Here is a 17,528-nt window from a genome sequence, read left to right as displayed (position 1 = left end):
ATTTTACTCAACACCAAAACGTGTGTACGACCTGGAATATCTGAGAGACACCAATCGCTGTGACAAATGTTTGAGTTGTGCTCAGATACTGCTCCCATGATATTGAGTGTGCCACTCAGGTTGTGGTAAACACAATAAACAACAAGGGGTGAGAATTTACAACACAAAAAAGGAGTGGGGCTGCTGGATTATGGGATTGATTGAGACATACGCCATGGGGATGTATGATGTAATCAAGTAAACATTTCCATTCTGGGCAACAGTTTGAGATCCAGATCCTGCAGCGTGTCAAGACATGAAGAATCAACCACAAACAATCCCCTTCTCCCTCTGTCTCCTCACTATGTAGCCTTTGGACGCAGCCCAAACAGTGCAGATAGTAAGCCTCCAGGATAACTCACTGAGGTCAATTTGTCAAAATGAATTACAACAACTATTTCTGTTTTACAACATCCCACTAATTTTCACACACATTTATCAAAGTGGAATCATATTGTGTTATCTTGAAAACGAGATGTGCATGTACTGGTTTGGTACACTTGCAGGTACATCTCTCCTGTAGCCTCCCTACACAAAGGAAAGAAGAACAGAAACTTGAAGATTACACCCACTGCTGCAGCTCTGTGGATCAGGCAGGAATGCTTTTCGTGGGGCCTCAACCCTCCATCAACCAATGTGAGACCTCCTCCTTCCAAATCCTTCTCCTCCTTTTATACCTGAGCAAACTTTTGCCATAGGTTTATAATCTATGACCCATACTGTGTATTGTGCTTTTTTCCCAGTGAAGGTTAGGTGTTAAGGCTGTGATGGCATGGATTTTTTTCTTACCACGGTTACAAAGTAACATATTCATTGTACCTTTACCTGTGTGTCGCCTCTGGTGCGATCATATCCTTTCAGAAGCTTTGTAGTCCAACCTTGAACAGTGTAGTGTCTTTTTTAGAGACATGGTAAAAGAAATCAATAATGACAAAATCCGACATCCATTGTCATCTACAGTTATTTATTCATTTTGTCTCTTAAACACTTGTTGTTGTTGTTGTTGTTAGCCACTTATTGACAATCCCAAGATGCCTTGGGTTGATTCTGTTGACCAACTGTAGGCTGTGTTCCAGACATGTCAACCAATCAGCAGCTGTCTCATGAAGGTGGTATTGAAGTAATGCGGCTATTGTCACAGCCCTTGGTGTTATCGTTATCGACAAAGACAAGGCCACTGCACATAGCACTGATGGTTATACCGCTTAAAAATAACCAATTAGCTACTCATTACATTTTTGTCCTGCTCGCATCTTTAAACCAGTTCTGCATGTCTCTGAACAACAAGCTTGGAAGCGCTTCTATAAATAGGACTGACAAAGCTTATCATCTTCTAATTTAGACAGTTAAAAATGGATTCAGAGAACTAGAGCAGATAGAATTTCATTAAGGATGAAAGATGCTTTTTAGTTTAGACTTTGGAGACTTTAGTAATTAAGGGTTGAAAATGTAGGCTAATAGAATATAGGGAGCACCACAGCATCCTGGGCCCCAGAATTAGTGGAGCAGCAATTGAGATTGGCTTCTCCCCTCTACCTCTACCCCCAACTTCCATGTCTGACTTTCCTGTTGCCATGGAGTCCCAGGCCTTTTTCAAACAATGTTCTGTTCTTTGCTGAAACCTAATCACTCAGCCACTGTTTTCTCTGCAAGAAAGACAGAAATCAATCTCTTTATTAGCCACACAAACAAGCTTTACACACAGCTCACTATTATTACTGTCTCTCCACTCATCGCCCAAAGCACCCATTTTCCTTTATTGTTCAGCACATGCCCACTCCACCATCAGCTGAAACCAAAACACTCTACAGCTGATCAGACTGACTGACTCCAACAAGAATGAGAGACCCAAGAGGAACTAACAAGTTGATACAGAGCAAGGTATCTAACACGTTCTTTTGATACCATTCCCTCACCTATTTTATTGCTGTGGTCACTGAGGTTTTGTCATGTGGTTCAACAAACTGCTATGCCATCTTCACATTTCCATTTCCTCCCAAACTCTAGCTCCCAGCAGTATGTGTGGGCTTTTCATCCATCTTCAACAACTGCAGTGGTCTGCCCTCTCTACATGTGCTCACATGCACAGATGTACACACATGCCCACACCCAAACTGAAACCCTTCCCATCATTCCCTCATCCCCCCCCACAACAGAATACCAGTGTGGGAAATGAGTCAGCAGCTGCGAGGAAAAGCAAACCAGAGAAATCTCTTGCCAGCGCAAAATGAGGGCTGACCACTGGATTGGGGGAGCTCGTAATGTAAGCAGGCCTACAAAAAGACAACAAATCAAAACACGCTGTGAGAGCGAGCTGGCTGGGACAGGGGTGGCGGCCTGGCGCAGATCATAGAGTAATTAGGGATGAAGGGATGGGGCCCAGTTTTTTAGATCCTGTGTGAACACACCAGGAAAAAGAATAAAATACATATCTAGTACTTGTTGTAAGAGAGCCCTTCAAATTAGTAACATTTTGTTAAGTTCACACTGACTGCCTGTAACTGAAACAACATTTATGTTCTAAGTGCTAATGTATGACCTACAGCAGGAAGAGGTGGAGTCTGAGAAGAGCAGTGTGCCATAATGGAATCAAATTTCCAAAGGACTGCACACATAAACAGGATGAACAGGTTTGTTTTTAAATGGCCCACAAAAGCTTGCAAGGCTTGCTGAAATCTTTAACACACAATTACTGTTAACTTTCAGTGAAAACACACAGCAGCCACTAATGTTTGCCTGTAATCACATAATGAAACGTTTAAGGCAATCACAATCAACCCACGTCTGAACCCATACCAAGTTGTTTAATGAACAGTATTGAGCTGACTGCATTAGTATTCTGCCCTGTTTTGTCAGATAGTCACCCACTTGCACAGGTGGCTGGAGGGAACTCAGATCCTACAAGGGGATGGCCTGTCTGCTGGTTGGATGAGGGCGGAGTCTAGTCAGACACATTCCTCTGGCCGGCAGAGGACTCATCTCATTTAGGAAATGGAAAGCATAACACTATGGGATGGGCTGGCTACATTCTGATTTGAAATATGGAATATGCTTTTCACAAATCACATGAAATACAGAGAGAAGAGCAGACTCTGTCTGGCTGTACCTAAATATTAATTTTCCAGCATATAGATATGAAGACCAGGGTGGGGAAAAGATCAATTCACTCTTATCCTCCAAGAATCAATTTTGGTGTATTGACGGAATGAAAAAGTGAAACCAGCTACAAAAATAGATTGCAGAACCCAGACAATGTACAGATCACACACACTATCTTGCAGTTCATCTTTACCAAGATGTACTACAACAGTATTTGAGCATAATTTGGATTAAATTAGGGCTGAAATGATTCGTTGAGAAATTCAAATAACTTGATTACTAAAAATTATCAAATCAATTTTTGCGTTGTGGCTTTCCTTAATCCATATATACAGCACAGTAGTGGTGCAATGGAACAGAGTTGTTCCATGATATCTACTGATCACCCCCAAGGTTTGGCACTAGACTAAATTTAACCATCATAGTGTGAAACAGTTTTACTGCTAGTGTTACTTTTTAAACTAATAACTCCCTAAATCTCGATGCAGAGTTGCAGTGAAAAGTCAAGACAGATGCATGCTGTGTTTTACTCTGAAGCGCTCTGTGTGGTGCCAAAGTAAAAAAAAAAAAAAAGGAATAGCGACTGATTTAAAAGCTGTTGCGTTCGCCTCCATTGAGTGAAATCCTGTAGACTGTGAGTTTGGACATGTTCAGTTGTGTAACTGGGAAACTGTGCACGCTTGTCGGCATAGAAATTGATCATAAAATTGTGATGTTTATTGTAATATCTGCTGCCTTTCCATAGACACAGCTCAATGGAGCATTTCAGAAGCAATCACCGATCAGAAAGTGCTGTGGCTGGGACACTGAGTGAGACTGCAAAGCATATTTTTATTCTGTTAAGTGTTTTATAATTCTTATTTTCTTTTGCATATTTACTGTTGCTCTTAAGTAAACCAAAAATATTCCTTATTCAATTCATCAATGGAATAATCAGTAGTACACTTAATGTGATATGTCCCCCGCCACTCCTAAATGAATGTAGAGGAAACACTGTAAGGTGAAGAAAATAACTCCATCCACAGTCTGTTTCATTTCAAAAGACAGGCATCTATACAGTGTGGCTATACATTATGGCTTTTCGTGTTATTTGCACAGCAGCAGAGAGGCTGTTCTCCACAATGGAGACATAATGTTGATAACAAAATAACAGAGCGCTCAGATTTTTTTCAGAACACACAACATTGTCGTTTTTGCAAAAATATTCAAGAAGTGAGGCTGGTCAGTAAATTCCACTTTCATTTCATTATTCTCATCCAGACAGAAAATTGGAACATACTTTCAAAGTAATGCATTTTACTTATTTGAACTAAAAAAGCTGCTTACTGGCACTTTCCTTTACATTTTCTTGTTCAGTCAGAAAATATTCATGGCCAAGATTAACTACTCCTTTGGTATTACATTTCAGTGGAGTAAGAGACTGAAAATAGTGTACCGCTTTCAATGAATCAATCCTGAATCAAACTGTGACACCAAAAGTAAGAAGTTAATCCAAGGATTCCCAAAGATTCTCTCCCCCAATAAAGAATGATTAACTTTCTGGCTTGGCTGAATGCACACTGAGGGCATCCATGAAACTTTGTCATCTGGCTCCACATTAATGTCTACGAACTCTACCTGACATGTCTACCAAACAAAGTTTTACTGCAGGCATGTGGGAAGCCAAAGGACATGTATGCTTGAACAGTGAGCAATGTGGACAGTGTAATTATATAAAGTGCAAACAAAGGAAAAAAAATACAGAATTATTTTCGTTACAATCAATTAAACAATCCTTTACCACACCCTGTGTGTTCAAGAAGGGACTGGGTGTTCACTTGACCAGTAACTGCTGGTGGTATTCCCTGTGACTCTGTGGGGGTGGGGCAAAGCAGCAGGTGCAGATCCTGGTTCAGATATTTTCTTTTCTGTTATGGTTAACTGGTTTTTGACTCCTGTTCCAAATGTCCTCATATGCAACGTGACACACAAGACAACCAATCTCTAGAGATCCCACGTGACTACCCTGAAAATGACTGCAGTCTTTGTCCCCAAGCAGATTACACACCTACAGCGGAGAGTGTTAATCATTGAAAAACTCTTGGCTTTTTGCCAAACTATAGGGTTCATAGTGAAAGTAGATTCCAGTAGATGCAAACCTGTGAACTTCCGCACACAAGTGATCCGAGGTCTTTCTTCGGATAAGGACATGCCTAGACACACAGATCTAATATTACAGGCCAAGTTTTATAGGAAACAACTACTCACTAAGACCAAAGATATAATTTAAAGTAGTGGTGCAATATTTATAATGCTCATACAGCCAGAGGGTATACTGTAGCAAACTTATATACTGACACAGCAGCAATGGGAATGCAGCATTTCAATGCCCTACTAAAGTGTGGCTGTGTCACTGTATGCAGAAGAATCTTCTCACAAAACACAATGCTTTTTCAACTACACAATTCAGCTGTTATATCTGTTTTCTTTCTAATATTGAACATTTTGAGTATCTTCTTCACAATGCAACTACATATTAAGTACATCAAATGAAATTGGCAACCATTAATATTTAATATTTGTCTTGACTTTAACTTTTAAGACTTATCATAATCAATGTGTACTAATCCTAACTGCCACTGCCAGAAATGCCTCTTCAACCAAGTTTGTTTTTCAGCTCTGATAAGGGTGATACATGTTGAAACTGGAGGTCTCCTTCACTTCACAAAGAGGACCTTTCTTCCATGCAGGACACCTCCTCTGTCAAGATGACTTGGGTTACGTAGGGATCTAATCCCGTTGTGAGCCAGAAGCACAAAGCACTTCCTCTCTCCTAGTTAGCTACAACTCAAGTGTGCTCGACCCCAGTGCAAGCTCTGACTAGCAGACTGTGGAGAATGATGTGGTGCTAGCGGGAGGCTTTTGTTAGTCAGGCCACAGGTAGAACGGTTGGCTGAGGCACATTTGTGTGACTTACTTGGCTAACATGCATACCATGTAACTTTGGCCCCATGACTTTAATCCAAGTGCATGTCATTGTTTTGACAAATCTCTCTGTCTGTCTTTCTAGCATGTCCATTGCATGCAACTATTCATACAATTATATAAAAACATATTTAGAAACTTAGAGATATTTCATCATATTTTATGAGGATGTCCAATCACTGTTAATAATAAATGTAGTCAATCAAAGCAATAAATTCTTCAGTTTGTACTATAGTTCTAGTCACCAAGAAAGCTCCTGCTGCTAATTCTGTTGTTCCTCCAGCACTAGCACAGCCACAGTGATGTTGTCGGTGTTAAGTAAGAACTACAGGCTATTTCAGCTTGGATTTCTGGTTTCCGTCTCTGGGTAGCAGGGGCGTGCTAGATGAGTATTTTTGTCACCTAATGCTATGTTTCAGCCAACAAAGTAATAGCTATAGGATAGTGTGGTGATATGAGGCAACATGGGCATCAGAAGCTGGCATGCAATGCATCCTGGTACATATAGGCTCTGCTGGCACAGCTCTGTGCAGAAAAATTGCTGAATTTATTGTTTAATTAGACAGCATTTACCATCAACACTGATTTAACATCCACATAAAACAGGGCATATTTTTCTTTAAAAGAATCTCTGGACATTTTTAAATTTCAAATAATTTGTCTCCCTCTAGTTTACTCTACTATACTGCAAAGCTAAAACATCCATCAAACCATTAGAAATATACCTCAGTTCAAACTGGTGAACATGGATAATCATCTGCTTGAGTCTGTTCTGAAAAACTTTCACTGAGCATGTTACTGTAATGGGAGTGACAAGGTATGGGGGTCACAGGAGTACAACTTGAACAATTAGAGGATTAATCCATTAGTCAAACAGAAATGTATCTGCAACTACTTTAGTAATCTGTTAATCACTGAAGCTATTTTTTTAAGCATACATGTTGAACATTACCTAGTTCTAACTTGTTTTAGCCTTTTTGGTTGTGGCCTTTACAGATATGGAAAGGACATTTGTTCATTGCTTTTTGCATACTCTACTTTCACATATTAACTTTCCATACCAACACTGCACATATTATGAGGACGTCATATGAAAAATTTGGACACGCCTACACAGTCCATTGACACAAGCCCACATACCAACAACTATAACCTTGTATCAGCCGTTTCTCTTTTGCATAAAGTTTCCCTCACACGCTTGTAATGAGCTGTATGCGAACTGCTACACAGAGGAGATACAGTCTAGCATGTTGTTGTTGTTGTGAACTACAAAGCTGTTTTTATCTCTGTCCTAGCTCCACTTTGGGTGGAGGAGCCACACTGTTGTTTGTGTCCCTTCCACTCCAGGTCAGCTTGTGGTCCCCTCTCCCAGGACCCCCTGCCAAGATGACTGGGATGGGGGGGATCCACACCCTGAGATAACAGTACATTTTAAGGCCTGGATAAACACTGAGCTGTTCACAAACTATGTGGAATGCACTGGAGTGATTTGTTTCTATCTGCTTTAGCAAAATAATGTTTAGATATGGTGATGGTGGAATATCTGTGGTAAAAGATATAACTTTCATTTCCACGATGTGGCAATGTTTACAACACAAGATGTGTTGTGACAATACCAAATGAGTTTACACCAGCTGGAAAATCAGGTTGGAGTACAAAACTGTAAATCTGGAAGATATATCAAATACATATTGAAGATATCATGATAAGAGACAAAATGATTTTTTGTTACTGCAAAACTGAAATATAATTAGAGATGCATGATATGGATATTTTTCAGCCAATATTGATACAGGTAAGATAACTTGCAGTTTATGCACACCTGAGGGTGAGAAAGCTTAAGATGGGCTGAGCAACAATGGATAATTAAATATTCCATTGCTCTAACTGAACCAGGGTTCAGGGAACTAGGCTTCCAACTATTGAAAATAAAAACAAATTTCCCATTATCAGCCTATATGATTTATGCTTGGCAGCATTTTCAAATTCTTCTTTCAAAAGAGTCTATATGGTATCACGTACTATACTAATGGCTGGTAAGCTATGCAGTGTTGTGCTCTCCTGACACGTGGCTAACACCACAAGTAAGCAGGGGTAGAGAGACAAAAACATATTAGGAGAATCAACGATTCTGCCTGTTTGTTTCAATTATTGAAATTAGAAGCTAAAAACAGTAACAACAAGAGGGAATTCAGAGAAAATAAAGAGTGTGCATCTCTGATTCTCACAAAAGATCCAAATTGTTATAAATTGATGCATATGGAAAAATTAGGAATTCCCTGGCCATAATAAGATAACTTAGCCACAGTCTGTAAAAAAGATCATAAGGGAGAACAAAAGTCCTGAATTCCTCATATCCATTATGGAGAGAAGTTAAAAGTCCCTCATGAGTGTAACACATGATTCACCAACAGAGGGGAACCACTCTAAATGAGTAAGAATACCCACGCAGTGACTCAGGGGTACCCATGATTTTGTACTGTACAGTTTCCCATGTCTTTATCTCACTGCTGCCCTCATTCAGCTATAGTCCTGCTTTCACAAGCTCTTATACAATGTCAACAACATTTCCAAAAATACCACAAATGTTTCTACCTCACATCCCCAAAATTCTACCCTCTCTCTTGATCTCCTGCAGTGTTACTGTACCAGGAGATGAGGCTGTCAAACTAGCTGCCTCCCCAGTCACTAAGCTTAAATATAAACCATAGTTTTGAATTTCAGAAGTGTGACAAAGCCTGTCTGATGATACAGTGCAGCAGCTGTGACGTCAACATGCCCGACAAAAGTGTTCATTCTCAGCCTCCCCTAATTTGTCTTGTGTCTGCAGGGAAACACCTAGGTCAGACAGACTTGCTGAATCAGTGAGGCTGAAGTTTATAATGACAGTGCTGTGAAATATGTTTTTAAGTACTTGAGTCGAGCAGCATTAAAAGGAAAGTTCACCCCAAAATCAAAAGTGCATAATTTTTTCTATCCTGTAGTGCTATTTATCCATCTAGACTGTTATGTTGGCAAGTTTTGAAGATATTGGCCAGAGAGATGTTTGCCTTCTCTCAAATATAATAGGACTAAATGACCTGTGGTGCACAAAGCACCAAAAAAATACATATGAAAATTTAATAAAATTTTCTACAAGAAAGAAAGCTCCAGTAGATTCTAATGCAGAAAGAAAGTAGTTCCAGTGGACTCTACTGTAGAAATAAAGTAGATCCTATATGAAACTGCCCTCAACAAGGTCTGTGGATTATCTTGAGTAACTGGGTCATGATTTCTGGAAAGAGACATTACTGTTGAGTTTTTCCAATGTATTTCTTGGCACTTTGAGCAACACAATCAGTGCCATCTAGTTCCAGTACATTGGAGAGACGGCAGAATATTCACAGCTGATATCTAAAAAACTCTGCAACTCACATCAAAACAGTCTAGATGGATAGAGACCACTACAGGCCAGAGAAAAATATGCATTTTTGATCGTGAAGTGAAGTATCCCTTTAAGTTCAGATGTAAACAGCATAAAACGAAACACTTACCAGAATGGGATCTGTGGAGAACTTGATTTTCCTCTTTGAAGGGGGCTCCTCCTCATCTGACAGACCAGGGACCTCGTAACATTCGTCATACTCCCCATACATTTGCTCTTCCGCTTCTTCCTCCTCCTCCTCTTCTTCTTCTTCCCTGAGGACCTGGTCTACATCTCTGTCATCCACAAATGCTGCGTTCTCAATACCGTACACTACTGGTGAGGCTCTATCCAGGATGCCCTGGCCCACCTGCTCCTCCAGCTCACTCTCCTCCTCCGCTGCCTCATCATCTTCCTCACGATTAGTGTCACCATCTTGACTCACGACTGAACTATCTCCTCTTCTCTCCTCTTTCAACTCAAATCCCTCGTTGTCCTCCAAGACTCTGCCTTCACCCTTGGTTTCTGCTAATCTTTGTGTCTCTTTTGCGACATGATGAGCAGGATTACCGTTCAGTTTTTCTGGTGGGAAGGTTCTTTTCAGCTCTGTTGGCAGGTCTTTGGAGCTTTGCACTTTCTGCTTCTCAAATACATTATCATCAACGTTCTCATCCTCATTCTCCTCACTCTCTGAGGACTCGTTCTGAACCACTACCAGCTCAGCCCTTACCATGCTCACCCCCCTGGAGTCCAGTGATGTGGTCTGGCTAGACGGCTTTTCCCTTGCAGGACTATGCACCACACTGTCATTACTCCTGGCCTTTTCAGGGTATTTAGCCCTGTTTGTGTTGTGAATACCACCAGCTGATGGAAGAGGCTGCTTCACATCCCTTGGGGGTGGACTATGGGGCTTGCCTTCATCCCCACCAACAGATGTCCTAGTAAATCCATCACCGGATGATGAGGAGCGTTTGTAACCATGGCTAACTGGGGTTGTTTGCTCTGATGAGAGAGTTTTGTGAGTGGCATCAGTTGTTGGAGATTTGTATGCTGCGTTGGTAACTGGGAATGTTGGTTTAAGGCCAACACTAGACCCTAACGATGCTGGTTTGTTAGGCTGGGATGCATTTTTGTTAGTGGTATCAGTCACAGGTGTGGAGCTAGTGGCTTCTTTAACAGGAGATTTGTGTAAGCTGTCCTTTGTTGGAGAGGTAGGAAGTAAGTGTTCAGTGGTACTGTGTTGTTTAGCAGACACCATTTCTTCTTTCACAGCAGCTGTGCCTTCTGAGTCATTCTCTGCCATATAATTCTCCAACCTTTTCGAGATGGGTCCTGCATTCAGTGACACTCTAGACATATGCCTTTTCTCACTATCAGTCTTCTCATCCGGTCGACATTCAACTGTTGATGGAGTTTGCTCTGATTTGAAGGTGGTGTCAGAGGATCCTGATACTCTCCTTGTGCTTTTCCCTTCATCAGAGGCACTTCCGAGGGACAAACGAGTCACTACTCTGTTTGGAGACTGCTTCTCAGCTGTGGGCTGCTCTTTGATGCCTCGTTCAAAGAGTTTTCTGGTAACAGAAAACTTCTCTGCCAAAGCCACTTTGTCGATCTCAACATCTTCCCCCTTGGGTGTTTTATCTAAATTGTGCGGTTCTGGGCTTGTAGCACTGTTGAAGTTAACTCTGTGAGTGTTGACTGGAAATTGCACCTTTGGTGGGGACACCGATGGCACGTCCGACTTTAGAGCCACTTTCCCCTCTTGGCACTCCTGTTGCTGACCATCCATCTGCAGGAATATGTTCTTTATCTTGTTCACCCTGGTGCCAAAAGGCCTCCCCCTCGAGTCCTCCCGGGTGTCACTGGATCCATTTGCATATGATTTGGCGGCGCCCTCGGATTTTGCCCCATCAAAGGAGCACTTAATGGCGTGAAAGTCGGACTTGTATGCATTTCTGTGCGGGGACGCGCTCCTCAGGGTCCTCTCGCCTCCTTTACTTTCCGCTTTGATCATTTTTGTTTGCTTATTACTGCAGCCCAATTAGGAACGCCGGGTTTGGAGAGAGAGTGTTACTGTTTGTTGCTGAACTAGTATCACTCAACTTCACGCAAGCGGTGCCATGGGTCCGGCCAGCGGAGCTTCTTTGGAGCACTGTTGTCTCAACTAAACACTCACAGCGAAGTCATCTAAAGAGAGAAATGGACAGTAAAATCTGTTAATACAGTGACCGGGGACACCATTATCTCACTGTGGCTTATACAAGTCATTTCAAGCGGGTTAATACATAATAATTATCTTTTTCGAAGCAGAGTGGAAGCTAAAAATAAGTGAGAACATAAAGCAAGTTAACGTTAAGTTTACGTCAACTGCTGACGTTCGAACGTGAACGTTAGAAAGTTAGAACGTTCGCGTTTCCATGGATTTCTATGGTTGTGTGACTTCGTTACTGGCGTTAGCTAACGTTAAGCCAAAACTGCTAACATGGAAAGTAACTTTAACCAGCTATAAACTTTTACTTTGCTTAGTTCAACCGGTTATAACATTATTAATGTTGTTGGTAAGGCTACACCACAGACAAAAAAATGCGAAACAAAGTTAAACTTAATGGGCCAACATTGCGAACGTTGGTGCCTTCGTCTGAACAATTCATTGTGGCAGTTCAAGTACGAGGCGTTGGAAATGTTAACTAACCCCGGCTCGACACTCGACACCGCAAAAAGGTAAATAACTCTGAAAGGCTCTCACCTCCTACTTGTTCCATCGTGTTAGCCGCCGAAAGATGGCCCACAATGCCCCGGTATCACAGTATCAAACTTGTCCCTTCTTCTTGCTCACCGCCATCATTCCCCGCTCCAGCAGCAGCAGCAGCAGCGTTGTCCTGCCTCCTCCTCCTCCTCCTTCCACTTCCAGACCTGTCGCGGGGCTGCGCGCGCACACGAGTTTGTCTGTCTGTCTGTGGCGCGCGGCTCGCCGCCGACGAGAACAGAGACTTGTTGGGAACGCGCGCACATTCCAGGACTGTAACCCACCACTCCTCTCCACCCCTCCGCTCCACTCTTTCTCCACCACAGACACGAGGAATTGTAGAAGAAAGGCGTGGGAAAGAGCTTGCTGTATATTAGAGCTCACCTCAACATCTGCACAGGCAAATGTCCACACCTAGACTACACAAACAACTTACAAGACTTTAGTTATTCTGCGCATGTTTCGCAACCAGGCCTGTAAAAGTTTTACAGCAGATACAGAGAGGGGCCTTTACTTTAAATCATCCCTGCTATTTTAATATCCTAGCAGTGGGGGAGAGTAACTAAGTAGGCCTACATTTACAGGCATTGTAGGGCAACTGAAACACAGATTCAAGGTAATACTCCTCCACCCAGGGGCTGATTTAGTCATTTGGGGGCCTAAGGCAAACACAAGTATGGGGCCCTCCACACAGGGCCGCAACCAGGAATTTAGAAATACTGAGGCCATGAGTCTTAGTCACGAGGGAAGGTCCAGGGGGATTTTCCACCGTGATTTTTTTTTATCTCTGAAAATGTCAGAGTAGAAACTCCTAACTAATTTTGTGTGCGAAATTTTGGACATATATTTGAAAGCATGTATGTTAATTCTCCACTTGCATGATGTAGTGTGATGTATATCTTCTTTACAGACCACCCGCAACTTCCGGTGTCAAATCTGCAGTATGTATGGTCACCAGAGTGCTTTTTCATCCCCAAGTTATTAAAATACTTAACTTTTTACAGTTTACAGAATAGTTTAGCATTTGCCTTGTATATAATATGTATTAGTGTATTAATGTTAGCTAGCCACAAGTTAACATTAGGTTGCCATTGCTCTTTTCTACACTCGGTGCTTGGAGGAGCTGCCCAAAATGAGAGTGACCAACATACTTAAAAGGGAGCACAACCTGTTCACTGCTGTTTGTGTTGAATCACAAACTTATCCTGTGTGCACTAGTGCACCGGCACTGCTTGGTCAGTGTAAAACATGAGGCCAGCTTAAAGGCGAGCCCTTTGGGTTTCTGTGGAGCTGACTGCCTTCCTCATTAACTTCGCCATGGTTTTCGTCATGTTAGCCAGGTTAGCTAACTGGCTAACCTCACTGTATAAACACCTAAGTGATTATCAAAATACTAATTAAAAACTAACACACACTGTATACGAAGCAAATGGTAAAATATTAATAATAATGTACAAATCAAACCGTAAAAAGTGAAGTATTTTAATAAATTTGGGGTGAGAAAGCACTTGGATGACCATAGACGTATACTACAGATTTAACACTGGTATATATACACTGGTATCATTACACTCCACTGTGAATGTGGAGAATAGTTTGAGTTCAGATCTTGAGCACAAGCGCTGCTTCTGTTCCGGTAAAATAGACTACTGTCTATGGCTTTCTTTGAGATAACTGGAGCGCCCCTCCTTATTATTGCCATTCTATATCGTTAAAAATTATCTTAGAGGATTTGTGTCAGCCATATTACCAATACTATACTAGGAAGGATGAAGTGTTTCTTCATGGGTTGAGGAAATTCTCCTACTTCTTAAGTTAAGTCTACCATTGCAAAACCCTTTTAAGCTAGAAAATACATCATCGGAAAGATAGGACTACAGGAGATAGATAGATGTTTTTCACAGGAGAGAGACACTACAAACATACAATGACCTCAGAGAATATGATGTATATCTGTAGATTAAACTACCTAACACTAAATAAAGTAGTTAAACCTTAAACATCTACAGCAGTAAAATGCAACATACTCATTGATGCAGCATAAAAACATCATATATAATAGTAAAACACTGCAGAATGACTACCCTTACTATTGTATCTTCACCATGTGATACTGGAGTAAAGTATCTGAATACTTCACTGTACCTTAGCATTTAAGTGACACTACACCTGTTTTGCACACAAAGTTTAGTTTACTCATGATAAGGATTACTATTCAGCCTGTAAAAAAAACAAAAGCTGTTTAATCTCTTTTTCGGCTCTGAAGGGAGTTAAAAGGATTCCTGGTGATGTCATCACGGTTATCTTGGCGTAGGCTGGAAATTTGACAGAAAATCTAGTGTGGGGTTTGAAAGGAACTGGCATTGAGGAGGCAGAAGAGGTCTTATAAAAGTTGCAAGTGGGTTACATTATGGAAATTGTAAGATCCACTGTTTTTGTAGCTTTTCTATCTTTATATCTTGGCCTTGTTTGTTTGTTTATTCAATCCCCGTTAGCTGCTGCATTGTAACAGCAACTAATCTTCCTGCAGTCCCCATTAATATTTGAACAAGAAACAGAAAACACTGCTTCATTTTGTTTTTTCTGTCTTGTTTGGGTCCACCATCACAGTGGAAGTGCAATACCAAACTGTTGGAGTATCCCTTTAGATTACTTTGCAGGAGCAACAGATTCCTGATGCTGTGACTCTACTCATATGGGAATTAGACTTAACTTACCAACACCCAACTTACCAGTTGGGCTGAGCAGGTAGCTGCCAAAGGGGATCCAGACCTCCTACTGTAGGAGTGTCCCTTGGTACCTTTAAGGTAGAACTAACAGCAAACCAAAGTAGGCGTGTCACAATGCCTTATATAATATACTAAATGCATAAGATGCATTATAAAACACTGAGACACAAATTAAAGGAAAAAAGCCTTTTCATGGAAAAAATAACGCTAAATGAAAAGCAGATGATGAAAAGTGCTCAATGCTCGGTCAAAGGCGGAAGAGAACACACAATTTAGACTTGGGTAAACCTCGTCTTATATCCTCTGAAAGTTTGTTCCAGCTCTGTTGTGCATAGTAATTAAACAAGCTGACACACTACGACCACACTATAAACTCCCCAGTAGTGTTATTCCAGATTATGATGTGGGAACTAGTCTAACTACTGAAGACACAGCAGATGTGTCATGTAATTCCTTCATATTACATAGAGTAAGTCTGGTTTATATTAACACTAAATTTGGCCTCAGTCAAAGTAGGTCAACAGAAATCCCATATACATTTGCTCTGGCTGTGCAAAGTGTTTTGGGACATTTTCTAATTTTATACTTTTAATTTCTAATTAATCGTGCTGAAAAAGTCTGTATAAGTGACTTCACAGAACAGCGAAACATAATGCGCTTAGTTTTTACTTGTCAGTCATTTTTAAAATCAGGTCCCCTCTCCAGAGAGCAACACACTGTGCAAGTTAACTCACAATGCAAATGTTCCTGCTTGATTCACAAAAGAGAGAAACACTGTTTTCATTCAGATCAGCCACACAGATAGAATTTAAGTCACGTTTCCTTAGTGACTGAGAACCTACTTTGCAAAAATATCATCCAATCCAGCTAACAAGCCAGATGAAGTGGCAGTAGATACACTTTGATCTCCACCTATGGATATTAACTGATTTTTTTTTTTAAATCCAAGTTTTAATTGCACATTTATCAGGTCATTATGATTAAAGGCTATTTCTGAATATTTCTTTTACATATTAAAAAAGCATATATTGTTACATTTAATCAAATCATCATACATTTTGAACATACGCTCTTTTGCAACCGCGTGAGAAAGTAAACAGAGAATTATGTAACAAAATACAAATAGGGAAGTAATTATTGATAAAAACGTCCCCGACTGCAACAAGAGGCCTAAGCAGATGGTGATCTATTTAGAAGGCATTTTTGTGGGCATGTGAACATTTCAGTCGCCTAAAGTGTAATCCCATCTACATTTTTAATTGCACAAAACATGAAATATTGAACCCTCAACACTGAGTCTTTCCTTCCAGAGATCATTATTAGATTTTCTTGAATATAATGCCTCGCTTTGGACTCCTTCAGCCCTTCATATCAAAGCTGTAAATGAGTGTTTTAAGAGTTTTAGAGAGACGTCTCTGGAAACGGTTCTCAGGCATTTCCTCTGCAGTTATCTGCCCTCACATTCCACTGAGACGTGGTTATCTGATAGATGATTTTTTTTTTATATAGCTTTGTATAGCCGTTCACATAGTTTATCTAAGTGTGTGTTTGATCACACTGCATATTATGGCTTTCTAAGGTGTTTTGTGTTCATTTGTTTTATGTAAATCCATTGACCTGTGGCTCCGGGTGGAAATGTGAGCTCTCAGACTGTGAGTGAGAAATCTGAACAGCCAGTTATGAAGCACACTGTTTTAAACACCATTTCCTTTGGCTGTGGAATTTGCACTTTGCTCTTTTTAAGTAAGACTCATCTCAACATGTTCCTGTGACAAGAAGAAACAAACACATTTTAATAGAAGTTTTGACCCTGAACATTCAGTACTTTCATTTCTTGAGAGTTTCACATATCAGCAGTTTCAAGTATCTTTCCAAATACTCATCAGCGTCTGAAATTATGCTGCATGTGCACATAAGGGTTGCATGTGTTTGTGTGTTCACCCTTTCCAACTTGCTGGATCATCTCCTAGCAACTGTGGGTTTGTGAAGCCATATATACACAGTCAGTGGGCTTTCTCCCAGGGGTAACACGGCACGCCGCAGCCGAGCCAGTGGTCCCTATAGCAACCCCTCAAACAACCTCGGATGAATAAGACAAACCAAATGGAAACAGGAGCAGGTGAGGAGCAGGTCAGAGTAGCCAGTGGAACCTTTGAGACAGCGTCTCAAACTCAGTCCAGCCAGCCAGGCTCAACTAATAGAACGAAACTGTCTCTACACCTGCCCTTTGTCCCTCCTTGATTAAAACAGTGTGATGTTTAAATATTGTCACGGTTAGTGGGGCGCTTCTCTGCATGAAGAGCAGTTCTGCAGCCTTTTCAGGGCACAGAATTGTTTGCACATTTATTTGCAATGAATAAAAAAATGGGTCGGTACAAATGAGTTAATTACATCCAGAAATACATTCAAATATGTGTGATTTAAAGGGATAGTTCACCTCAAACTACAAACCCCAATGGCAAAAAAGTTGGGATGTTGTGTAAAATGTAAATAACAACAGAATACAATGATTTGCAAATACTTTTCGACCTGCATTCACATTAATAAA

At 40.9% G+C, this 17,528-nt stretch overlaps 1 protein-coding gene across 3 annotated transcripts in view; it reads right to left on the bottom strand.

The window, feature by feature from the left end:
* The window catches only part of ppp1r9ala (protein phosphatase 1 regulatory subunit 9A-like A), a 29,957-nt gene extending 17,543 nt beyond the window's left edge, over nt 1-12,414 (bottom strand). For all 3 annotated transcript variants that reach the window (XM_084725144.1, XM_084725145.1, XM_084725146.1), the window contains exons 1-2: nt 12,252-12,414; nt 9,636-11,692 (exon numbers count right to left, since the gene is read on the bottom strand). In XM_084725144.1, the coding sequence (XP_084581270.1) occupies nt 9,636-11,519 (1,884 nt within the window). In that variant the 5' untranslated portion in view covers nt 11,520-11,692; nt 12,252-12,414. The remainder of the gene's footprint in view (nt 1-9,635; nt 11,693-12,251) is intronic.
* Between the last annotated feature and the right edge of the window lie 5,114 nt (nt 12,415-17,528).

This window comes from Lutjanus erythropterus, chromosome 8 (genome assembly GCF_056507025.1).
Source record: "Lutjanus erythropterus isolate fLutEry1 chromosome 8, fLutEry1.hap2, whole genome shotgun sequence".
Classification (NCBI taxonomy): Eukaryota; Metazoa; Chordata; class Actinopteri; order Lutjaniformes; family Lutjanidae; genus Lutjanus; species Lutjanus erythropterus.
Note: the sequence above shows the minus strand (reverse complement) of the source record. Positions and strands in the feature narration are given on the sequence as shown.